Source organism: Pipistrellus hanaki (assembly GCF_964339955.1).
Source record: "Pipistrellus hanaki genome assembly, chromosome: 8".
NCBI classification, from domain to species: domain Eukaryota; kingdom Metazoa; phylum Chordata; class Mammalia; order Chiroptera; family Vespertilionidae; genus Pipistrellus; species Pipistrellus hanaki.
Window position 1 is genome coordinate 51,313,651 of NC_140510.1, and position 26,234 is coordinate 51,339,884.

General features: G+C 37.2%; 1 protein-coding gene and 1 long non-coding RNA gene across 6 annotated transcripts in view; one reads left to right on the forward strand and one right to left on the reverse strand.

The window, feature by feature from the left end:
• The window catches only part of ZNF385B (zinc finger protein 385B), a 342,481-nt gene that overhangs the window by 221,912 nt on the left and 94,335 nt on the right, over window positions 1-26,234 (reverse strand). Inside the window, exon 4 of one of the 5 annotated variants that reach the window (XM_084892614.1) lies at window positions 7,863-8,000. The exons of 3 other annotated variants lie outside the window; for them this stretch is intronic. In XM_084892614.1, the coding sequence (XP_084748740.1) occupies window positions 7,863-8,000 (138 nt within the window). One more of the 5 variants, XM_084892613.1, reaches the window with a different exon arrangement.
• On the forward strand, window positions 20,739-25,137 carry LOC311626795. Its single transcript, XR_014795771.1, has 2 exons — window positions 20,739-22,764; window positions 23,015-25,137. It is a non-coding gene; the product is annotated as an uncharacterized lncRNA (long non-coding RNA).

Sequence of the window (26,234 nt, forward strand, 5' to 3'; positions counted from 1 at the left end):
AGAGTTATGGTGTGGATCAAATAAAATAATAGATGGGGAAAGAATGAAGAATTATAAGAAATTAGGTTCCCTAATCCCCTTTCAGGATCTCCCTTGCTTTCCCATGCAGGGTGATTCTTTATGTGGCCTTCTCCTAGCTAAAGCCTCCTTGCTGTGCCCCTCCTTTTGGAATTCCCATATTCCAGCACATATCTCCCACCAATACAACTAACAATTAGGTTTTATCTCTCAGACCCCAATTTTTACTACAAGGCAGCTATAATATAGGAAAGAATAATTTCTAAGCAATAATAGGCTACATTTACTGGGTACTTAGCACATGTGAAAGCATCAAGTCATCATTGGCAACCCCATAGCTTTCACTGTAACTCCTGATTACATTATATCCCTTCGATGTTCCCTCAATCTGCCACACTAAGAACTTTATATACATTACTCTAACTTAATATTTACAATAAATCTAGGCAGGGACATCTATTGCCATTATTGTCTTATAGGTGAGGAAACTGAGACTTGCAGCTATGTGGTGGTGGAGCTGTGCTTTAAACCTCACAGAATGCCCTCCCACAGCACAGAACTAATGTGATGAACAAATGGTCTTGCCATACTACCTTATTAATTTAGCAAGCTCTTATAGTTAGAGAGTCTGAAGTTGGAACATCATCTATTTTAACTATCAATCCAAGCCTCATTGTCCTTTTCACACACCTAAGTCACATTCTGCTTCACAACCACCAATAAGGGTCATGCACTATGCCCCAAAAAGGAATCTCTTCATATTCAAAGAGCTTTACTGAGCAGTTGTTTATAGCAAGTGAAAATCTTTGCTCTTGAAAAGCCCATCCACTGCTCTTAATTTTAAATGGAAGTTTTATTGAAAATCTGTAATTTGAATGTTATAATATAACAAATACTCTAATGATCTCTCCTTGACATGGTGCTCAGTGCACATTGGTCATGGTGGTCACTCTCAAATGCAAGTACCTAAAGCTCTCCGCACTTCTCCCAAAGTCCAGGCATGACCAGTTGAGCAAACTTCATTGTTACAGATACTCCATTTCTTCTACTGCCATCTAAGACACCATTAAGATGTGGGAGGGAAGGGGGAGTTATATCATACTTTGACTCATATGTGCTTATAGTCCATCCACACCCCTGAATCTTTTCTCAGTCTGTCTTCCATTTAATATAGTTGAAACTGACCATGTTGGGGTTGGTCCATCTTTTTAAAACGGTGATTGTAACTGGAGCTGTACATTGGAATCACCTTGAGAGTTTTACAAATATTGATTCCTGAGCTGTACTGCCAGAGATTCTGATTTATTTGGTGTGGAATATGGCCTAGGTGTCGATTAAAGAAAAACAATGACAAAATGTACTGATAGGGATCTGATACTGGTTAAATCACTTGTAGCTGAAACAAGAAATAAGTGTTAGAGATCATTCCCAAGCCATCTCCATTTTCTCCTTACCCTATTAAAGCATTATTCGTAATCCATTATAGGATATCTAACTATTGTGTACATTGAGTGACATTCTCTGTTTGCTCCCCTAATGTGCATAGCAGTGGTTGTATACTTACACCACACAAAATCCAAAAGTTGCAGTTAAGCAGAGTTAACTAACTTATCATAAATCTAGTAATATCCATTGTGCACCAATAAAAAATACAGAAAAATGAAGGGAAATGCCAGAAAAGGATGTCCCTGTGGATTCATTTCTGAATCTTACTCCTGGATATTTTGACTTTTTAATTTTTTTTCAAAATTCTGGTTCCCCTTTCTAGTACCCCTCAAATAAAACTTGAGTAAAAAAATACCACTGTAACTTGCTGGAAGAAACAGAAGGTTTTGAGAAGTAAAGTCATTCCCTCCATCATCTTCTAAAAAACCAACACTACCAAAGAGTGAATCAGAGAGGAAAAGGAGAAGTTCTGTAGGTCTCCCACTGAAACTCACACGCCATTCTGAAATGTCAGCAAAAAGATGTGCCGCGAAATGTCCCAGGGGTGTTGCAGACTCCCTGACAGAATCAGAAGATAGAAATCTCCTCACTCTGAAAGAACAGAACTCCCTGGGGGAGGCTGCTATTTATTATACAATTGCCATTTGCCAAGAAAATATAGCTATGGAGCAATTTCACCTTATAGGAAATTAAAAGATAGGATCTCTCAAACTACTAGCCACTTTAAATTACTAGTGCCTTTTCTAAAAATTTGAAGACAATTGAAAATAAAAGGTTTTGAAGATAATTTCTGATTGAAATTTAGGTTATGGATTCACATTGGTATTTTATCATAACAAATGGACTGCACAGCCAAATAGGACTGGTGTAAGGAGGGGGACACTGGCGCTGACATGGAGAATAGAATAGAATGATAATTACAGTAAAAAGGAATGGGCATCTTTTCCCAAAGAACACAGTGTTGATACCAGAAAAGGTAACAAATACCATTATAAACAATTAAGAAGTAGTGGATAACATTTATGATTACACAGAAGTAAGAAAACAGATTAATGGGTGTGTAGGGAGGGGAGGGTAAACAATATCTTCTGAGATTGAAAATCATCATATTGAAAGAGCGGTATATTGTTAATAGACATAAAAAATGGAAGTAAATTAGAATTTGTCCTATAGGACAACATACATTGAGAAGTGTCCTAGATTAATGGGGGTGGCGTTTAATTGAAGAGAAGATATGAGGTACTGAACATTTCTGTATTGGGCTGGTAGAGTTCATTTCCAAAGCTTGGGTTAACTGCTCTCACATCCAGCTGATCAGTTTGGACTCAGAATAGTTTCCCTGATTTGACATATCATATAACTGATGGAGAGAGAACTAAAGTGACATTTTAGACTGGGTACAAAAAAGTTAGTTTAAAGAATTTACTACAAACATCTCTGCATTATTCACTAATCAACTGCAAGATAGCCTAACCTAAATTCTGTTACAGTATATATAAGTTGACTTCTATTTGTTTTATCCTTTTGAGAAACAAAACTTACAGTGATGTCTAGTCATTCCTGGTGGGAATGTTTACAAAAATAGTGGAGAAGAGGGAGACATTAGGAAGTGAGAAGAGAGAAGAAAAATAGCGCAGAAAGCTGAGTGAGCAAAGAGGGTTTTATAATACAGCCTTGGGTGAGATGCAGAAGATGAATGAGCCTTTATTCCTTATTCTCCTGTGGGGAGGTTGCCAGATGTGAGAGTGACATTCAGAATCAGTATAGAATACTGTACTCTAATGTGATGACATTAAAATTGGAGTAACTTGGGGCTACGGACAGTGTTTTTGTTTTGTTTTTTTTAATAGTTTAGCATCTGCACAATGGGTATTACACAATGTATTGCTGTATTAATACATTGTTAAGAATTCAATAAAAAATTGGCTATAAATATTTTTATATCCCACGAGGCACATAGTAGGTACACAATAAATATTACATCTATCCTATATTACTCAGCTATGGTGTATGAATAATTAAAAGTGTCTCATAGATTTTCCTCTAAGTCCTGTTTGTAAGTTACTCTGCCTCTCTGAGAAACATAGGAAGTGGCAGTCGAAAGAGTCCTAAAATCAAAAGGGCTATGGACATGTGAATAAAGTCCAGATGGAGGCATGAAGGGGCATTGAAGAAGGGATCTCTCCTTTGGCATTTTAACTAGAACAAAATAAAATCAATTTATATGCATCTCACACCTGTTGAGGGAGGACAATCCTGAAAACGTTCTAGTTAGCAAGGGATAACAACTGGAAATTGATTGCAAAATTCTCAATATTATTTACTAGTATTTAAAATGTTACTGACATGATTTAATGTGATGCCTTTATTGGTTTATCTAAATATTTACAGGAGGCTTTCCTATCCTTACTAGTAATTTCTGCTTCACCCCTCCTATTTTTTTTATACCATTTTAAGTTTCTCAGATGAAAACGTTCTTATCATAAGAGTTTCCAAGCATAAACTCTACCAGTAGAAACTGAATGCTTGGACAGAAATTCAAAGCCTCCATTTTGGCTTAGGTAGACCCAGTTATCTAGCTAATTATCAGAGACTCACCTTAGTTAGAAATTAGGTAGGGTTCCCATACTGAGTTTAGTATACTCAGTCAAATTTGAATTTCAGCTAAACAACGAATAATTTTAAATAAAAGTATGTAACAAATATTGCATAGGATATACTTATACTAAAATTATTTGTCACTACAGCAACATATTTCAAAATTATATGTAGCCTGGCCAGGGTTGCTCAGTGGTTATGCATGACCTATGAACGAAAGGTCACAATTCCATTCCCTGTCATGCCTGGGTTGAGGGCTGATCCCCAGTGTGGGGCATACAGGAGGCAGCCAATCGATGATTCTTTCTCATCATTGATGTTTTTATATCTCTTTCCCTCTCCTTTCTTCTCTAAAATCAATAAAAAAGAGAAAATATTCTAAAATGAATTACAAACTATATAAATCATGCAAATTAATTACTGAACGTATATATTGAGAAAGCTCCATGAACTTGAAGAGTACTTTAATTTTAATAATGTTTCTCAGCTAAGGCAAGTTTACTACATCTGCTATATTTCATTACTAATCATTTTTTAATTTGCTGAAGCAAACTCCAGATTGTTATCTCTTTATTTACAAGTGAAAAGATGCAGGTAAGCCACTGAGCTGCATGAGTATCTTACATCCTCACTATAACTTTCTAAATCCTATTTTTGTGTGTGTGTGTGTGTGTGTGAAAGAGAAATTAGTGCTAAGAATTCAGGCAAATATGCTAAATTATACCTCACTTCCTTTAGCAAATTTTCTATGATCTATATACTATGATAAATTCCAATATTCTAAGAGAATTCTGATATTCTAAAACTTCTTTAAAGGTTTTGTTTTCTAAACACATTACATCATCAGGAAATCTGAAGAGAAAATCTTGATGACCTTTTAACCTTCTAATCTCAACCCACAAACCAAATTTATTTTATGGGCTTTGGGAAAGTGAGAAATATGAGATACTTATTTATAAGTCAAAAGCTAAAACAAAATCTCCTTGACAAGCTAATGATGACTTGTGACATGAAATTCCCAAAAGAACAGGAGAAAAATAAGTTGTTTAAAATTTCTGCTTCATCTAAATGCAGAAAATATTTCATTATAATATCACATATTTTATATATATATATATATATATATATATATATATATATATATCTTAATTTCAATAAATAACATTTTATCTTGAATCCTTAATCAGGTATAATCATTAATGTAGGCAAAGATCCAAGAATTAACAAAAAAAACCCACACAATAAAATACAATATTTCAGAAGTGTTTACAGTTCCATTGTCAAAGCCATATGAAAGAAAAAATATAAAAACACTATTCCACCAACTACCCTAATCCATTTACATAACATGCTAGTTAGACTGGACAGCCAAACGACCTTCTGGATGACCTTCTGGATGAAGCTGGGGGCGGGGGGGGGAAGGGGGGGGGGCTGTGAGGGCCAAGGAAAGCTGCCATGATTGCCAGGGCCGAGCCCTTGTACAAATGTCATGCATTGGGCCTGTAATACACACACACACACACACACACACACACACACACATACACACACACACACACACACACACACACACACACATATATATATATACACACACACATATATATGCCAGCATACAAAGAATAAGCACAAGAATAAATAATTCATTAAATGTCATTGGCAATTAATTTTCACTACCTCTATTTCAAAACGCATTATGACCAATAAAACTTTCAACAAAGTTTATTTTCTGATGAAAATAACAAGGCTGGGAAAATCATTCTTATAACATGTACAAGTACATTCCATCTATTGCCACTCTGTGAAAACAAACACTATTTTTAATATTTATGTAATGTTAGCATTCGAGGGGTTTTACTTTTCAAAATAAAGCAGTTTTAGAAAAGAAGACATTTTTTCAACATTTTTAATGTATCTTGAGACTGTTTAATTTTATTTGTAACTAACCCTTCCTCATAGCACATATACACAATAAAGTATGGGTAGTTTATATCAATTATAATAAATATAAAAAGCTTTGGATTCTCTCCAATAGTCTATGAAACAAGCAGGTAAGCCTAAAGATGGATTGCACAAAATTGTCAACACTAATAGAGTGGTTTTCTATAAACACATTGAAAAAAGTTGAACAAACACTTTACATTTCAGAATATAGCTATTTTAATTGCACATGTCCAGTTAGCTCCAAAGAGGGAAATGTTAGCAACTTAAGGTTTGTAGGTCCTGGATTAAACAACATAAAGGAAATTTGGAGAAATGACAGTGCATTCAGGAAGTAGACTAGTTTGAAGGTAAAGGTCTCTCCTTGAGGGTCTAATTGGGTGCCCCCATCTCAGTGTTTTAAAAATAATTATCTCATAGAGACATCGTAGCAGAAGCTATCAGCTTTGACAGAATATCAAAATCCTGGCGGTGAACCATAAATTGACCATTACCATAAAAAGAGCTGCTAAATGAGAAACCATGTGCTCAGTATAAAACTAATTTCATGCTTTCAAAAGCACACAGTGGCTTCTAGCAAGATAGTGGCCCTGGGACTTGCTGAGACAGATTGGCGAACACAAACGATTTGCTCCTGATGCGTCTGCTTAGCCAAGCTTTACATGTACTGGCAGTAAATGGGGTTCTCGAATCTTCTGTCAAACAAATGCACACTTATCTATAACGTGAGAGCTGGAAGCTATAAGACAGCTGCCTCAAATAAATTTAGCAGGAAAAACACATCAACATACGCACACAGATATACGCACCCCATGTGCCATGCTAGCTTCCAATCAAATAAAAATAGACTTCCTTGCAGTCCTAATGTTCTAACCAGACACTTAATAAGAATACTGCCATTCGGATGCATCCTGACTCTCACAGTCCTTTCTTTTTTAGAAGCAGTTTCTCACGGTGCAGGAATCACAGTGTAGACAAGCCTAAGCAATAGGACTCCATCTACTCAGAGGCTAACTTTGACTTTGCTCTTCCACAGTTGGCTTTCAAATACTCGATACTTACGACGCCACATCAGACCTCCCCGGGCAGGATGATTTAGTAGCTTAACTTCCCAGGTGAGTGTCGGCACTTTAGTTAGATTTAAATGATAAAATCTGCCACATTTAAGATGTCACATCTAATTAAAACATGCTTTGGGAGGTAATTCTGCTAATTTTCTCCTCCTCTCATTCAGTATACCATCTCTGGAAACCAATTACTGTAGGCTGTCCAGTGCACGACTAGGTCATAACTTTTAATTATTAATAATGTCAAGCTTAACAAGGTGCCAACTCCAGTATGTAATCCATTTCACTCACTTTGTCAGTTATCTCCTCACATCACTTGTTTCCTCCTGTATATATTTCACGCCTAAGATTCTACACTACAAAGTACATTTAGTTCCTAGGCTGCTGCTTCTGCTTCTTTTTCTTCTTCTTCTTCTTCTTCTTCTTTTTTTTAATACCTGAAGCATATAATACCACTGCTGGCTACCTGCTTCATGCAAGGATAGCAAATCACACAATATCACTGACTTGTTCCAAATGTTTGAATACAAAGGAAGTCACCTACTGGTAAGATGTCCTTGGCAAAACAGCTAGCACAGAGAGAAAGGAATGCTGTCACACCCATGCAAGGAGCAACTTCCCAATAACATTAAAGCATCATATATTTTGCTCTTCAGTGCTGCCCCTTCGGATCTGTCAGCGAGACGTGATGAACACAACTGATAACTCCACAGGATTCAACACAGCGTCTGAAAGAATCTGTTACCAACACCCCAGATCCCTGCGTCCGAGTCGTAGAATAAAAATGCTCACCTCTGCTAGGAAGTCCACTCCACATCCTGGCAGGGCTCTCGCCAGCTGCAAGAGCAACCAAGTTGGATAAACAAAACTTCCAGTAGGAGACGGGCGTGAGGCGCAGTGCTCCCAAGGCTTGGCTCCAGCCCTCAAGATCTGTGTGACAGCTCCACACTATATCAGCGCAGCTCCGGACCTTCCCAGATGCTGGCTTAGTGCACTGCTCATTGAAAATCCTTCACACGCTGGCAACATGTTAGGGAAGGACAAGCACTCTCAGAGTCATTTGTAAAGAAAGCAGAGCAATTTCAGTTCTGTATCTCTGCGCGTGCTGAAGCCAGCAGCACTGTCAACCTCCAAGTCTGAGGTGGATTTAAGCCGAGAAACAGGCAACCTAAGCCTTCATTATCAATGCATGAAATCAGCCACCGTGATCAAATTCAAGCAAACCACAGAAAGGATATGATTACGAAAGGCTCCACAGATTTAGCACCAAACCTTGTGGAATGGAGACTCATCTACTGAAATTGTGTAAATGTTAAAAATAGCTCTGGCTTTTCAACAATGAGCCGGCTACAGAGAAGAAATCAGTAGTCTATATTGTAAGGACTTATCATAAAAGCTGCAAAAATCAAAATAGCTGGAGGTTCCTGGGACTTCTCTATAGACAAATGAAATCACTAAAGGCTATTAACAATTAGAATGCCAAAAATGACCATATGTTTGACACAGATACACATTAAAGAGCAAGTTTAAATATATGTTAACCCTTACCTGCCTGTCTTTAGATTAAAATAAAAATAGTAGTAAAAATGTGCAGGGCTATGCTAGCACCAGGGCAAGAAATACAACCAATTTTACCCTAAAACAAATTCCTAAGCAATAAAAATTTAAATGTACCCTGTGTAAGAAGAAAATAAACATGCAAGTTAGAGATTATTTTAATACCATAGCCTTTGCCTGCTTATTTTTAAGAAGTCTATAGTTAAATCCATACATCCCTACTCCAGCCACCCCAAATTTATATCTTTACCTTTCACCATCCTCCCTCTTCCACTACTATACTGTAAAATGTGAGAGCCAGTTGAAATAATCCTAAAAAGGAACAAAGTAGCTATAGCCCAGAAAGTAGCAGCAATGATATGAAATCACAAGTTGCAAAACTTTGACCTGTGTATGCAAAGTACAGAACATAAAAGACATAAAATCATTACCGGAAGGAATTCCTAGTAGGCATCCCTGATGCAGCACATGTTCAAGGTTCCATTCAGATTTCTTTAAATGGGTTTTAGGATCTCATTAAAACTCTAAAGAGGAGCAAATCAGAAGCCAATAGAGGATCTTCTGTACATGACTGTTCGGTTCCAGTAATACTAGCTCTTAGGTGCCACATTTACTAGTGCCTACAACCCAAAACATCTGTGTGAAGGAAGCAATATTCCACCAAATGCATTTACATAACACAGCACTTTAGAGCAATGTTAACCATGGAACACCCATGGGCATCCTCATTATGTCTCTATGTGCAGAGCTGACTCCTTCAGGCTGCTGGTTAGACTCCCTTCATCGTAGACAGTTATGGATATACATGAGTGGACACACAAAGAAACATGCGTGAGTATGAGTGTGTGTGTGTGTGTGTGTGTGTGTGTGTGTGTGTGTGTGTGTGTGTTCCCACATCATAGAAGAATGTCCTACTTTTACTGCCTGAATCCCATTCATTTGCGCCTCATGAAGCCCCTAGCACAGCATTTGAATGTACTATAAGAAATGGCTGGCACTGGTTATCACTGATTCAGTCACTGCTCAGTGGTCTCTGTTTCTCTCTCTTTCTCTGTAGTTCTCTTGTTTTAGGAAGTAATCCATGGGAGATTATGTGCCTAAAATGCTTTTAATATTCCCATTCCTGCAGCTCCTTAGTAATAAAAGTTTAAAAATGAAAACATAATACTGAAGGATAGGTCCTCAATCTCTTATCCATAACCCTCACTGTCAGATGCATTTCAGAATTCAAATGCTTTTCAAATTTTAGAATGATAATACTCTGTATATAACATGAATTATAGAATGCCTCCAGTAGGGTCTGGGGTCAAACTCTATAATCAGATACATTAACATTTCTGTAGCAAAACATGTGCTTGTCCATACTAGATGGGATAAATAAAGATTATCATCAACTTCCCATCAGTTCAGGTCAAGTTTTGCCATCAATAAGAAGTACAAAACCTTCGTATTTTCATAGATTCTTGGATTTTAAAAATTGTAGGTAAGAGATTATAGACCTCTACAAGTGTTTACCGAAACTGTTATGAGGTTAAGGATTGGGAAATGGTACCTAAGCAAATGTTCTCTTGCTTGGGCAAGAGATTTGAAGATTAACATCGCTTTAACAGGATGGACAAAAATATATGAGAGAAGATGCTATTAGAACTGAGACACAAAGTAGAGCAGAGATGTGGCTATAATGCAAAATGACAAAACTAGGACATAGGAATGAAAGGCAAGAAACAATTGGGAATTATTGTGTCAAGAAAATAACAAAACATAATGATAATATCAACCACTCATTGATTACCTAATTTAGACCCAATAATGTGAAAGGCAATTGAAATAAATATTTCTTTTAGTAACCTACTTTATAATTTTCAAAAGGAAATTTAAAAGAAAAAAAACACATTTCTAGAATGAAGCATAAAACATTGGGTGATCGCACCCCTTTTTCAATGTAACCAATAGCAAAACATCCGTAATGTTAAAAACATATGTAAGAATGTCAGAAACAACAACAAAAAAACATTCACCTTATGAAGTAAAAGGCCTTGTTTTATTTTTGTATACTACATACAATTTGGTATAGGAGTTTTTCAAAACCACTTGTAGAAAAAAAAAAAAGTAGTACTATTCTTTACCATCAATATTAAAAATCTCTAACTTTAAAAAATCCATTTTAAAAATATTTTTAGAAAATATTATGTTGTATTTACTTGGAATTTTCCTAGACATTATGTACTTTTTTATATTAAGAACAAACTTGAACATAACATTGACACTGTATGGACATAAGACTTTGGGTCTATATCATTCACCATCTTCTAAGAGATCTTGGTCAAAGGGTACAAGTTGTAGTTATATAGGATGAATAAGTTCTAGCTATCTACTATACCACATGATGACTAAAGTTAATAATACTGTACTGAATACTGGAAATTTCTGAGAGTAAATTTCAGGTGCTCACACTGGTAAGTGACTATATCAGGAGGTGAATGTGTTAATTGGTTTGACTGTAGTAATCATTTCACTATATGAATGTATATTACATAATCATGTACAATTTAAATATATACAATTTTTATTTAAAAATAAAAACTATTAGGTATCCTTTCCCCAAAAAAGAGAGCATTTCTTTAGTGCCTTTTGGGGCTCAGACTTGGAGTGGAGAGGAGTTCTACGGGCAGTTATTAAAACACTGGTCTTCCTATTCACCATGCAAACTACAGCAGAATGTATGGCTCTAATCTTAGTTTCTTTTTTTCTTTAAAAAAAATATATTTTATTGTTTTTTTACAGAGAGGAAGAGAGAGGGATAGAGAGTTAGAAACATCGATGAGAGAGAATCATCTATCAGCTGCCTCTTGCACACCCCCTACTGGGGATGTGCCCGCAACCAAGGTACATGCCCTTAATCGGAATCGAACCCGGGACCCATTGGTCCACAGGCCAACGCTCTATCCACTGAGCCAAATCGGTTTCGGCTCTAATCCTAGCTTCTAGAATATGAACACAAAGCCATTTTCCATGTGATGGAGAAACTGCATTTATTCACTTTTCAAAGTACAACAAAATTTTGTTGAATTCTTTCATTAGCAACAACCTGGTGTCCTATGGAACTGTTGCAACTTCTGAAAGTACTAATAACTGATTATCTATACTGGGAAACTTGCCAGGATCAAAATCAGCCTCTCCGTATACCTTTTACAGCATGTCCACATAAGAAGAAAGTTAACTTCCAGCATCCATAGGCCAAGATCTCTGGATTGCAAGGCAGGCTCACCAGAGGTCTGGCTCTGGAAACAAAGTCAGTCAACATGATGTAAATTTTATCACTCAGCCAATAAAAAAAAAAAAAAAATGCAATAACCAGCCCACCTAGATCCTCCAAACTCTTTGTGTAATCAGGAGAAAAAGCAAACATATTTCACATTTGGCCTAAGAACCAACCCCATATCTGTTGTAACATTCCACAGGGATGCCTAACTCAGAATGATGCCCAACAGCCTCCTTGCCTTTGATGCTGTCAAAGTATGAAAGGAGCACATGTGTGTGAAGAAAGTAGGTCGATCAGGATGACACCACATTCACTGCACAGTGAGGAGATACACTCAGTCATTTAAATTTCTATTGAGCCCTCTACCAAAAGCCTTTCTCCCCAGATTAGCTTAAAACAGGTATATACACACACACACACACACACACACAAATAGGTTACACTTTTATTCTAAGATAGCACCAGGATTTTAAGTGGGTGTTCCATGATTCAAAACACTCAGCCACCCACACACTAACCTTAATTGTCTAAGATTCCATTTCCACATGGAAAGGTGCCAGCCTTTAGCTTTTGAAAGCTAAAAAATCAAGACTTGATATAAAGTGTGTATCTGTTAATACAAATAATATGTGTAAAAGTTCATAATTCAAAGCATTCTTAAAGAAAAAGACTATCCGCCCTTCCCTAAAAATGGGACAAACACCCTTGTTAATTCTTTTTTAATAAAAGTTCCAATCAGAAACCTTTCCATATCAATTTTTTTGAGTTCCACAATTATATAATTGATTCCCGTGTTTAACATTTTAAAACCACATGTACAGAAAAAGCTGTTTTTAATGCCGTTTTTAGGTCTACCTTAGGTGTAGTTCCTGATTTCTGAAACCACCCAAAATGTCTGGGGCCCTATCTCAAAGCATTGTGGGGGTTTGAATTATGACTTGAGCTCTCCTATTCCCAAATTGCTCTACTTTCATTCATAAAAACCTCAACCTCAATAAACCATATCATATGTCTTGACTCAATTTACCTGGTAAGTACAGATATGGAGCACTAATTATTCTTTTCGAAAGAATGACATTCAGATTTGGAATACTTGGAAACTTATAGTGACCAATCCTGGGTAAGATAAATAGTCAGAAAATAATATCAATATTCTTTCTATTGTATCATCATTGGGTCTGAATTACTCCAAGTAACATACCATTCCTGGGCTCTCTCACAGGATCTAGAATTTAAACCAAGTAAATCAAATGCCCTCTTTTCAAGGGTCCAATTTGGCATATTCTAACCAAGACCCTTTGTCCTTTTAAATTGGTTCTTTCATAGGAACCTGTAGGAAGTCATATAGGCTCTACCTTAAAAATGAATTGTATAATAATTTTCCATAAAAAAATTATGGACTTATAATTAATAGGTCTAGGGGAAAGTGCATTGTAAAAAAAATCAACCCACCTGCCTCCACACTAAAGTGTTTTATTTACTTAAAGTAGAAACTTATTAATGATTCATCAATGATTTGTTATACTGTCACCTTGGTAGATACATTTTGCAAAAAATTTCTTGGTTAAATGATAAATGGCAAACTAGCTCATCAAAAAGGAAGAAAAAGCAGGCATTTAAAAACCATATATCTCTATTGCAAAATACATTATCATACTGATGGATTCTAGCCCTACATCTTCATTGATCTCACAAACCTAAGTTAGCATTATTAAATATCTCTTAAAATGAACTACATCTTTTCCAGACAGAGGTCAATATTAGATGTTTCAGCAATAATTGTTATTCCTGAAAACTGAAGAAAATCTCCTCTACACCTCTCTCCCTCTCCTCTCCTCTCCTCTCCTCTCCTCTCCTCTCCTCTCCTCTCCTCTCCTCTCCTCTCCTCTCCTCTCCTCTCCTTTCCTCTCCTCTCCTTTCTTCATATCTCACTCTCTTAACACTCTAATACACACACCCTGATATTACCCCTATATTCAGCCTAATACATAGAAGATGCTCATAAAAAAGTCTGTCTGTCAAATGAGCATGCTCCTGCCTACACATGCATGTCACTCATGTCCTCATCTCTTTGTATTTCTCTGCTTTCTGGCCTACCCATTAAATTCCAACAAAATGTTACATGATTAAAATGAAAATATCTCACTTTCAATATTCTTGTGGCACCATCTTGTGGTGAACCAATATTGTTACAATTTCAAGTTTAAGTTCAAAGTTTCAAAAATGTCTGTGAAAACCCATTTGAGGATAAATTTTAAAATTTTATTTTACTTATTTATTCAAATTGAATTTATTAGGGAGACAATGGTTGATAAAATGATATATGTTTGAGGTGTACAATTCTATAACATGTCATCCGCATACTATAATAACTATATATACTATAGTAACTATTGTGTTCACCACCCAAAGTCAAGTCTCCTTCCATCACCATTTATTCCCCTTTACCTTCTTATACCTCCTCCTACCCTTTCTCCCTGGTAATCACCATATCTGTGTCTATAACATTATTTTTGTTTTTGTTTTTGTTAATCGTCACCTGAGGATATTTTTTCCATTAATCTTTAGAGAGTTATTATCACAAATGGGTGCTGGATTTTATCAAATGCTTTTTCTACATTTATTTATATGATCAAGTGATTTTTATCCTTCATTTTTTATGTGGTGTATCACATTTATTATTTGTAGATATTATATCAACTTTTCATCCCTAGAATAAATCCCACTTGATCATGTTTAATGTATTGCTGAATCCAGTTTCCTAATATTCTATTGATTTTAGTATCTATGTTCATCAGGGATATTGACCTATAATTTTCTTTCTTTGTGGTATCTTTATCTAGCTTTGGAATTAGGATAATATAACAATAGCCTCATAAAATGAGTTTGGGAGTCTTCACTTCTCTTGAATTTTTTGGAATAGTTTGAGGACAGGTGTTAGTTTTTTTCTGAATGTTTGGTAAATTCAGCTGTGATGCCATCTGGTCCAGCACTTTATTTTGTTGGGACTTTATTATTATTATTATTATTATTATTATTATTGCTTCAATATTATAATATCTCCACTCAGATTTTCTAATTCTTCCTAATTATGTTTTAGAAGATTGTATGTTTCTAGGAATTTATCCATTTCATCTGGAGTGTCCAATTTGTTAGAATATAGTTTTTTAAAATGTTTTCTTAAAATCCTTAGTATTTCTTTTTGTCAGTTATTACTTCTTTCATTTCTGATGTTATTTATTTGAGTTCTCTCTCTTTTCTTGATAAATTTGGTTAGAGGTTTATAAATTTTGTTTATCTATTCAAAGAAACTGCTTTTGGTTTCATTGATTTTTAATATTGGATTTGTTTTTTGTTGTGTATTTTTTTGTTTGTTTTGTTTTACTCTGTTTCCTTTATTTCTGTGCTGATCTTTATTATTTTCTTCCTTCTATTCACTTTGGGCTTAGTTTGTTGTTCTTTTTCTAGTTCCTTTAGGTGAAATGCTAAATTGTTTATCTGACATTTTTCTTGTTTCTTGAGATAGGCCAGTAATGCTTCTTAGGACTGCTTTCCCTGTGACCCAGAGATTTGGGGTTGTTGTGTTCTCATTTTTATTTGTTTCAAGGTATCTTTTGATTCCTTCCTTAAAGTCATTGTTAATTCATTCATTGTTTAGTAGCATGTTGTTTAGTCTCCATATCTTTCTGTGTTTTACATTTTTTTTTATCTTGTCATTGATTTCTAGTTTCATACCTTATGATCAAAGAATATGCTTAATGTGATTTCAATTTTCTCAAGTTTATTAAGATTTGTTTTGTCTCCTAACATGTAGTCTATCCTAGAAAATGTTACATGTTCACTTGCAAAGAATGTATATTGTGCTGCTTTGGGGTGAAATGCTCTGAAGATATCAATTAAATCCATTTGATCTACTGTGTCATTTATGACCACTGTTTTCTCATTGATTTTCTTTTTTGAAGATCTGCTCTACCCTCCTTCTGCTGGAGCCCAGAGTGAGTGGCTGGGAATGAGATTTTGTGTGTTGGCCTTTTAAGAGAGCAAATGTGTCTCTAGCAGACTTTCTTCTTCCCTGGTAGTCAGAATGCCTGCTGATTTTCATGGCCAGATGTTATATGGGCACCTATTCCTGGCTCTGGTGCTCTGGGTGGGGAGTTCAGCTTGGGGTTGATAACGCATTTTTCTCAGGGGAACTTACAGCTTTAGCTATCCCTCCAAAATCTCAGCCACTGCCTACAGGAGCAGGGCCAACCTTTTCAGATCAATGCCCTTCCTACCAGTCTCAATGTGACTTCTGTAAGTCCTTGGTTATAAGACTTGTCTTCAGCTAGTCTTCAGTTGGTTATTCAGATTGATTGCTATACATTTTAATATATTTTATTGATTTTTAACAGAGAGGAAGGGAGAGAGATAGAGAGCTAGAAACGTCGATGAGAGAGAAACATCGGCCAGCTGCCTCTTGCACACCCCCTACCGGGGATGTGCCCACAACCAATGTACATGCCCTTGACTGGAATTGAACCTGGGACATTTCAGTCCGCAGACCAACGCTCTACCACTGAGCCAAACCGGCTTCGGCTGATTGCTGTATATTTTAGCTGTAGTTCCACTTTGGTCCTGAGAAAAGGTGAATGTAACAACTATCTACTCTGTTGCCATTTTGGATCTGCCAAATTTTACATTTTAAATACATAGGAGATGCAGTGGGGGAGGAGGGGGGAATGGCCTGTGTATTTTAAAGCCCATACACATATTTTAATAGTCATAACACCTATCACAGTGTTCTAACCCTATTAACAATTTCTTTAATGTAGAATGTGAATAAAAATAAGGGATCATTAGAAAAGAGACGGTAAAAACACAGTTGAGGATCCTGGAAGCATCAAAGAGAAACATAGAATATAGCAACAAAGAAAAAAATACTCTACACTATGTTTCAACTGACAACCCATCTCCTAATCTTGTTTTTCATTTCCCCTTCCAAACTATTCTCTCTGCTTCCTGCTGCAAAATCCCCTGGTTTTATCAAATTTACCTTCTTCACAGTACCTCCAAACGGTCCTCTACTTAAAATCTATTCAAGCGCAGTTAAAAATTCCTAAGGCCAAATAAAAGATGCCGCTTCTCACATCAAGAGGCAGAGTCTGTTCTCCATCACTGGAATTCGAACTGGTTTGTGAATAGCTTTGACCAAAAGAATGCAGTGGTTGCAGTGTTTGCTCTTGCTGTCTTGAAATGCGGCTCTGTGACCTCTTGTAGCAAGTCTTGTCTATGTAACTCAAAGACAGGGTCTACTGGTGAGCATGATCCAATCTACATCAACACTAACTGCAGACATCTGTTAAATACGTCTTAGGCCATCCAACCCAGTCAGTGTGCTGGCTATCTGAGTAATGTCTAGCAGGGGTCCTCAAACTTTTTAAAGTGGGGGCCAGATCACGGTCCCTCAGAGAGCTGGAGGGCCGGACTATATGAACTACTAATTCCTACTGTAACACCTTGGCTGCGCTCACTGCCCAAAAAACCTGGCGGGCAGGATCAGACTCCTCTGGGGGCTGCATGTGGCCCGCGGGCCGTAGTTTGAAGACCCCTGGAGTCCAGGACAAGAAATGCCTAATTGAGAAAAGCTCCGATCTCTGACCCATAGAGTCATGATTAAAATAAAGCATCATAAAAAAAAAATTCTAATGACTCCTGCCTACCTTCCAATTTTTTTTTGTTTTTCTTCCTAATTCTTTCACTCAGTTTTAACCAACTCTCACGTTTGTAGACATGACAAATTTTTTTTCTCCATTTACGATTCTAAACATTCTCTTTACTGTCTTTGAATCACGCTTCTCCAGTCTCTTTGCTTTACTAACTCCTGTTCTGTCTTAAAAGCTTAACCTTAAATGTGATTAGAAATTCTTTTGGAATTAATTTAAGGTGAGCAAGAAAATGTGCATATTAGTTAGTATGCAACTGGGAAAAACAAACATTAGATAATAAGGAAATGGTCACAAATTCTTTTTATTATTACTTTTTGGAAAATACATTGTAAAAATTTATGAGAGGTAATGTAGAATCCAAGACAGATATTAGACTTTGAATCTTTGTGTGGCCTTAGGAAAGGCCTCCAAATTTCTCTAATTCTGTTTCCTTATTTATAATATAAGAAAAATTATTTCTATCTTAATGGGCCGTGAAGACTGAAGTTATTATTCAGTAATTTCATATAACCTGTATCTTCAGTGCATCTCAAAATCAAGTACAGATGTGTCTCTCTTACCTCAATTCAGCAGAACCTTCATATTCTGAGCCTGATGTTTTATAGTTTTAATTAAATATTACTTGTGCCAAAATAGTGTCAAAGGCAGGATCAGAGATCTCCCCCTAAAAGAGAATACCTTCCCATTATGAGGAAATGTGGATCCCAAGAGCCCCCAAACACAAGTACTCCTCCCAACCATAATCCTTGGGGCAACATAATTCTCCACGACAGGAGCAAATGCTTCTTGAGGATATAAAGAGAAAAAAAAAATACAAAGTTAATATTTATTACTATAGTTGGTGATTTACCTGTTTCTGATGGGAAGGAAGAAGGTATCAGTGTATCAAGTATTGCTGAATGATGTTTAGGGAAAGTCTCTAAACAGCAAAAGCTGGCCTTACCACATAAACAGGCTGCCTAGAGAGATGTTTTCTTATTCAACTTCCACATCAGGTACCCTATGAGCAGTAAACTCTAAGCACAAACTACGCAATTGCTGTTCAGCCTAACATTTATCTGTAACTGAAAGGCAATAACACTAGAGTGAGGAATCAGGCCACAGAATTAGGCCGACTTATTCTAAATCCAGCTGTTATCCAACCTCTTTATTCCTCACCCACATTGTACGTCATAATAATAATAGTACCTTCTTCATAAATCTGAGGATTCAAATGAGGTAACCTCCTTTACACAATACCTGGCACAAGGTGAGGTCCCATTCATCCATGTGGCTACAGCCTCTCAGTCCACCCTCATTGTTTTCATGCTACTGTGGAAGGTGCAAAGTTGCTTATAAAGCTCACCGTTAGGGGTAAAGGTTGGCTGATGGGGTTGGGGGCTATGCATTCTATTTCCACAACATCATCCCTCTCTTTGCATGGGTCGGTGGGTATACCAGCAGAAGATAAGAAACACGAGAAGGCTGCCTTTCTCTTTTCTGACCATTTCCCAAATGCAGATTTATTTAAGGTAGAAGCTCCTTTTCTGGATATAACTCCTCCTCAGTGTGTTAGATTGGTGTTCTCACGATTTCAGAACAGGAACAACTTCAGAACCTGTTAGAAATGCAAGTTCTCAGGTTCCGCCCCAGACCTCCTAAATCAAAAACTCTGGGCATGGAGCCCAGCAGTCTGCCTTTTTAACATACTCTGCATTTTAGCATACCTTTTCAGGTGATGCTGGTGCAAGCTAAAATTCGAAAACCACTGGGTTAGAATATCAGTCACTCCCACACCAACTGCTTTACAGTTTTTAAATTCAGATTCACCTCAGAGAACAAAAGGGTGAATGTCCTAGGACTGATGGAGAAATTTTGCAGCAGTAGGTGCCCAGGATAAAGAATAGGTCTCAGCTTTTGCCAGCAGAGGGAAGGATACGTAGAGAATAAATACAGTCAATTTTATCTGGACTTGGAAGTTGTATGTAGGTCATGGAAAAATAACCTCTGAGCAGCCATATGGTGAAACAACACCTAAACTGGGCTGTCTAGACTCGACAGTGAGGCTCCGGATTGCCATAAACCAGAGTACAATAGAAAGAGAACTTAGGAGACCTCTGAATCCAGCAGCTGTTCCATACTTTTTTAATATGTGTGTTTGGGCAACTGTGTTTTTCCTTTGTCTCAGTTTCCACAGGACAAGGAAGACCCTTCCATTCTAGCTACTTTCTACTTTGACGCAGGGATCTTATCCCCTTTTTTTCAATCCAAATTCACTCCAATGATAATAAATGATTTATAATTTATTCCTACATGCATTTGCTTTGATATCCCTTTGCCTAGCATGTTGTTTTCTCTTGAATAACTCAAAAGTTATTTTTAAATATTAACCTCAAATAACACCTTTAGGAAGTTTTTCCTGACCTCTATAAAATTAACTGTTCCTTTCCCTGTTCCACACCTAGCTTATATATAGATCATTATTGTGCTTAGCATACCATACTATCGTTAAGTTATTTAGGTATCTAGGTTCTCTTGACACTTATCTTTTAAAAAAGGAGATTGTGTTTAAGTAATAATATCTTTAAAGTAGACATGATAATTTTTAAGCAGCCAAACCCCAAAATTTTTGCTCATTGTCATCTCTGATTATGCTACTGGACATTTTTACTGGTCATCTTTATTATGACTTTTTAAATTATTTTTTATATATGTATATTTTATTGATTTTGTACAGAGAGGAAGGGAGAGAGATAGAGAGTTATAAACATCGATGAGAGAGAGTCATCGATCAGCTGCCACTTGCACATCCCCTACTGGGGATATGCCCGCAACCAAGGTACATGCCCTTGACCGGAATCGAACCCGGGACCCTTCAGTCCCCAAGCCGACGCTCTATCCATTGAGCCAAACCGGTTTCGGCTATTATGACTTTTTAAACTGAAAATTGTATTAAGATAAATATAAATTGATATGTAGTTGGATAATTACAGAGAGTTCCATTGAACACTTTATCCAGCTTCAGTTGATGGCAACATTCTGTAAAACTGCAAAAAAAAATATCATAATCAAGGTGTTGATATGAATACAAACTACCAAACTTCTTCAGATTTGTCCAGCTTTGCTTTCTTTGTGTTCATTTTTTTCTCTTTTTTTCTACCTTCTTTAAGTAAAGATGTATTTATTTATTGGAGATCTTTTATCATTTTTTTCAGATAAAATAATTAAATTTAATTTGTACATACATACAAATGGAAATCCCACATACCTTGGGAGGTTCACAGACAGGAAGGGAAAATGAGGCATATATGACATTCTATTTTTAAAAAATTATCTTTATTGTTGAAAATATTACAGATGTTACCTCCTTTTCTATAGACCCCTTCTAGCCTGCACCCATCCCCACCCCAGGCCTTCACCGCCCTATTGTCTGTGTGCATGGGTTATGCATACATGCATGTAAGTTCTTTGGTTATTCTCTTCCATCCACCCACCCACCCCCACTTCCCTCTGAGAGTCAACAGTCTGTTCCATGCTTCTGTGTTTCTGTATCTATTTAATTCATCAGTTTATTTGTTTTTTTAGATTCCACATATGAGTGAGATCATATGATAGCTGTCTTTCTCTGCTGGCTTATTTCACTCAGCATATCTCCAGGTTCCTTCATGCTGTCTCAAAGGGTAAGAGATCCTTCTTTTTTATTGCTGCATAGTATTCCATGGTGTAAATGCATCACATCTTTTAATATAAGCACTTATTGCTATAAATTCTTTTCTTAGCACTGTTTAATTCTAGCCCAATTTCACTAAGCCCACAAGCAAATCAGGAGACTGTTTGGGTCCATCTGCCCATCCTTGTTAGGGGCTGGGAATACTAGGGTCTTACTGTATTTGTATACCTTTTGAGGAATAAAAGCATGCTAACTACTTTGTCTAAAGCCACCTATGGTTTCTGTTATTTCCACCCACCCTCTGGGACTGGATGGGGAAAGGAACAGGGATCCTTCACATACAGGCTAAGTTGTCTAAGGTCTCTTTGCTTCCCCTTTGATTCTCTTTTTTGCTGCCCAGAGTATTCTTACAATATTTGGTTGGGGACAGTGTTGGGAAAGGGATCTTGCTGCTACTTATCATTAATCTTTCTCTCAGGAAAAAAAAATATATTCTCTCACTCTCTCTCTCTCTCTCTCTCTCTCTCTCTCTCTCTCTCTCTCACTCACACACACACACACACACACACACACACACACACACACAAATGGTTTTAGGTGCACTCTGAGAATCCTCCTATTCTTCCAGAAGCTGAGATCTAAAGGTTCTGTGAACACCCTAACTTCTAAGTATACTGGAAGAATTGCCAGTGGTTAGGTAGGTATCAGTCACTAATTCAGAGAAATGGCTCAAGTCTCAACCATCACTCCTTGAAGCCAACTCCTACCCCTGCCCTGCCAAACTCAACAATATATAATAATACTGACAAAGAGGAGGGGAAGTCACCTCTAAAAATAAAAAGCTATGGGAAAGATTATCTCTATTAGTGCATCTTCTGTCCTTTGGGGCGATTATAGATTTTTAATTTCCTCCCTCTATTAACTGGCTAGGGCTGTTGTAACAAAGTACCCAAAACTGGGTAGCTTAACAATAGACACGGATCATTTCACAGTTCCGGAGGTTTGAAGGCTGATATCAAGGTGTTGCAGGGTTGGCTCCTTCTGAGAACTCGGAGGGGAAAATTAGTTCTAGACCTCTTTTGTTGGTTTGCAGATGGCCTCTTTGTTCCTATTCCTGTTCATAGCATCTTCCCTCTGTGTGTGTCTGTCTCTGTAAATTTTTATAACTGTTCCCCTTTTATAAGGACATCTATCACATTGGATTAGGGTCAACCTAATCCCAATGACCTCATTTTAAATTAATTTCATCTGCAAAAACTCTATCTCCATATAAGGTTACATTTGAAAATACTGAGGATTAGGACTCCAACATATTTTTTGAAGGGGAAACAAACTTCAGCCCATAATACCCTTATAGGCAAGCAATTAGCATAAAAAGGAGACTAGCATTTTGATCCATAATTAGGTGCCTGCTTTGGACTTGCCAGTCTTCCCTATGCACTTGAGCAGAGATGAGAAATACAGAGGAGCCCTTACACCCCACTCCAAGTCTACCTGCCTGGGCCCCAGCAGCTCTGAGTTTTCTCTTTTTTTTTAATTTCTTTTTTTAAAAAATATATTTTATTGATTTTTTTACAGAGAGGAAGGGAGAGAGATAGAGAGCCAGAAACATCGATGAGAGAGAAACATCGACCAGCTGCCTCCTGCATACCCCCCACCGGGGATGTGCCCGCAACCAAGGTACATGCCCCTGACAGGAATCGAACCAGGGACCCTTCAGTCCGCAGACCGACAATCTACCACTGAGCCAAACCTGTTTCGGCATGAGTTTTCAAGAGGAATGTTAGTTGTCAGATTGGTTCTCTAAATGACCTCAAGCCCTAGTAGTTGGTATGTAAATGAGAAGAGAGGACACAATATCCTTATCTGCGGCAATGTGGGGGAAAGAAGTACATGTGGTTGAGGAATGGGGCCTTTTGTTTTCATCTGGGGCTGAGCTGGGATTTGCAGCTAAATCTCAGGGACTCCCAATCCCCAAAGAAACACAGGGTCTGTTAGGAGCACCTATGTCCCACAGAGACAACCAGAATAGTGATCATTTACCGAGAACAGCATCGCAGCCTTGCCAAGTCTATAAGGCAAGAAGACCTCCATCCCACCATTCCTCCAAATTTCCCCACTACCTGGGCAAAAGGGCAGGTAGACAGAGGAGCAGCATGAGAGCCAACTGTGCCCCACCATTCACTCTAAACTCCAGGGTCTGGCTAATCATCATATCTTAATTTGGTTATGGCATAGAAGTTTTTATAAATAAAACCAAATCTTCTAAATAAACAGTCCCTCTAAAAATACAAAATTGAGAAGATCTGGGCAGAAAAGGTGGTAAGGAAGCCGCTACCCAGCAGGAAACAGACATGTGATAGATCAAAATTGAGGAAAATGACTGAAAAAATAAAACCATGTCAGGCTTGCTTCTCATTGAGTTGAGACTCTAAATAGTGGATAATATGCACAGGCACACATAGCAACATTAAGGTATAATCTACTTAAGTTCCTGTTGGCTCATTTAGCATGATATTATGGACAGTTTATCCTATTATTCAGTATTCCTCAGAAAGATAATTTTTTAAAATATTGATTTTTATTCATTTTCATAAAGAGGAATGGAGATGGAGAAAGATATAAAAACATCAGTGATGAGAGAGAATTATCGATCGGCTGCCTCCTGCATGCCCCTTACTGGGGATCGAGCCCACAACCCAGGCATGTCCCCTGACCAGTAATTGAATGATGAATGCTCAACCACAAAGGTACACCAGCTGAGCCAGAAAGATAAATTTAATGACCATGGTTTCTGTCATCATTTTATAAGTGTACTATTAGGTATTTAATCTTCCTTTTACTGGATATTCAGGACACATCTAATATTTTGGAATCAATATATGAAAATTGTCCTTTATGCCCAATATATAGACTTGAAAATCTATCTCATTTTCTTATCCATTTTTCTATATATTAATACACTGTGTTATTCTAGATGATGATCTATGTTTTACTTATAGAATACACCCATAATTATTTGTCTATATCTTTGCTAAACTTACTTTATGTCAGCCAGCTAATTTCACTAGCATGGGAGGACAATAGAGAAATTAATGAATTGAGATTTATACGTCTGTTTTTAAAACCCACCAAAGTAAAAGAGTTTGCTATGCAAGCAACCATTCATGACCACAAACATGACAGCACACAGGTCTGAATTTAACCTGAGTGTTACTGCATTGCAGGAAATAGCAGGAAAATAGTGATGAAGAATAATCACCTCACTATTAATTAACTATAGTTGGAACTCTAGATCTGCCATTTCCATGCCATGTAAAATTGGACAGGTGGTTTTATCTCTCCATTCTTAACCTGTAAGTAGTGAATAATCATAGCAACTACCTCAGGGTTAATGAGAGGATTAAGTGAGAAAATTCTGGTAAGCTTCTTAGGACCAGAATATAACCCTTATTGATTGATTGATTGATTGATTAAGGTATAACATATTTGTCCTCAACCCCCCATTCCAATCCCCCACCCCTTAGAAAATACTCAGGTAATGCTAGCTACTAATATTAGTTATCAGAAGCTATAGGTTAACTTCATTTTAAGCATGGATATTTTGATGTAATTAAAATCTTTACTCAGGGTTATTTGTTCCTTGGTTTAGATATAAAACAGAAATCAGTCTTAACCTAACACCAACTATATTTAATATGTAAATTAATTTTTGATATATCAAGTACAAATACATTAATGTTACCTATCAATATTTATACTGATTATAATTTCCGTACTAAGCGTGCATCCTATAAATTCCTGTAAGTCTTTCAGCGCATGACCATTATCTACTGGGGAAATAATGAAATTAAATTGCTATAAAGTAGTTAGGTTAACTTGAAATACAAATATATATATATATATATATATATATATATATATATACATATATATGTATCCACAGCAATTTACCCTGGAGTTTCATAAGGATCATGTCATAATGTCACAAAACCAAGAACTATGGAACAGCCCCAAGTGGAATTCCAATATCTTCTCCCTTCGGGTCTGCCTGTCACCAGAGCAGACGCAGGCTAGAGTGGAATCTGGAGCTCTCCCTCCACAGGCAGGGGGAGGCTTATCGTGGCCTCCCAGGTAAACCTGGGTAGAAGGTTCACTTTTTGTAGACTCTTCACCCTGGGTAACATGCCTTTAGTTATGTCACCGTGAAGATACACCATCCCAGCAATGTGGAGGAGGAGGACACTCTGCCCAAGGATACGATAAAAGATTTTAAAGATGGTGTGAAATTCAAGGCAGATGCAGGAATGCAAAAGTCCCAAAGCTTCTGCCTGTACCCAGCCCCCGGGAAAGGGTGAGAGGCAAGAGTGCTGCGGTGGTGCCGCCTCAGAGGTGAGCCTGGCTGGCTTGGGCAATGCCTGTTCCTATTGTTAGAACACCGCCTGCACGAAGGCGAAAGCGCTGTGGCTGGCAAGTCTCTAAAAGAATGTGCAGAGTCCTACCACACAAGATTAATGCTCCTTCCCTGCACCGTGGGGTGTTATAAATAGGGCTGCAGCTTTTTATACCCCATCAAGGAGTGTGCTACCCAATAGAACACAGGCAGAGGGAACCCAGCATAGCCTAATTTTACAGGGAGCAAAATATTGACGTCACCGATCCGTTTTAAACACATTTTAAAATACTTTAAGAAATGCTCACACACTCTGGGGGCATGGAACCACGACAATGGCCCAATGCACAAATTTTGTGTGTCTCTATTTATCTGTGTTTGTGTCTAAAATAAAATGTATACGATAATAGTAAATATATACTGAGAAGTAACAATCAGCTCTTGGATTTTACCTGTAGGGAAAAGAATACAGATTATTATGGGGGTAGAATACAGATTATTATGGGGGTAGCTTATGGTGAAAAATAAGTCTTGCTCTAAAGCCTTCATTTTCTAGAACAGAAGCTTTTCTCCCAGGGTAATTGGAGCCCGCGAC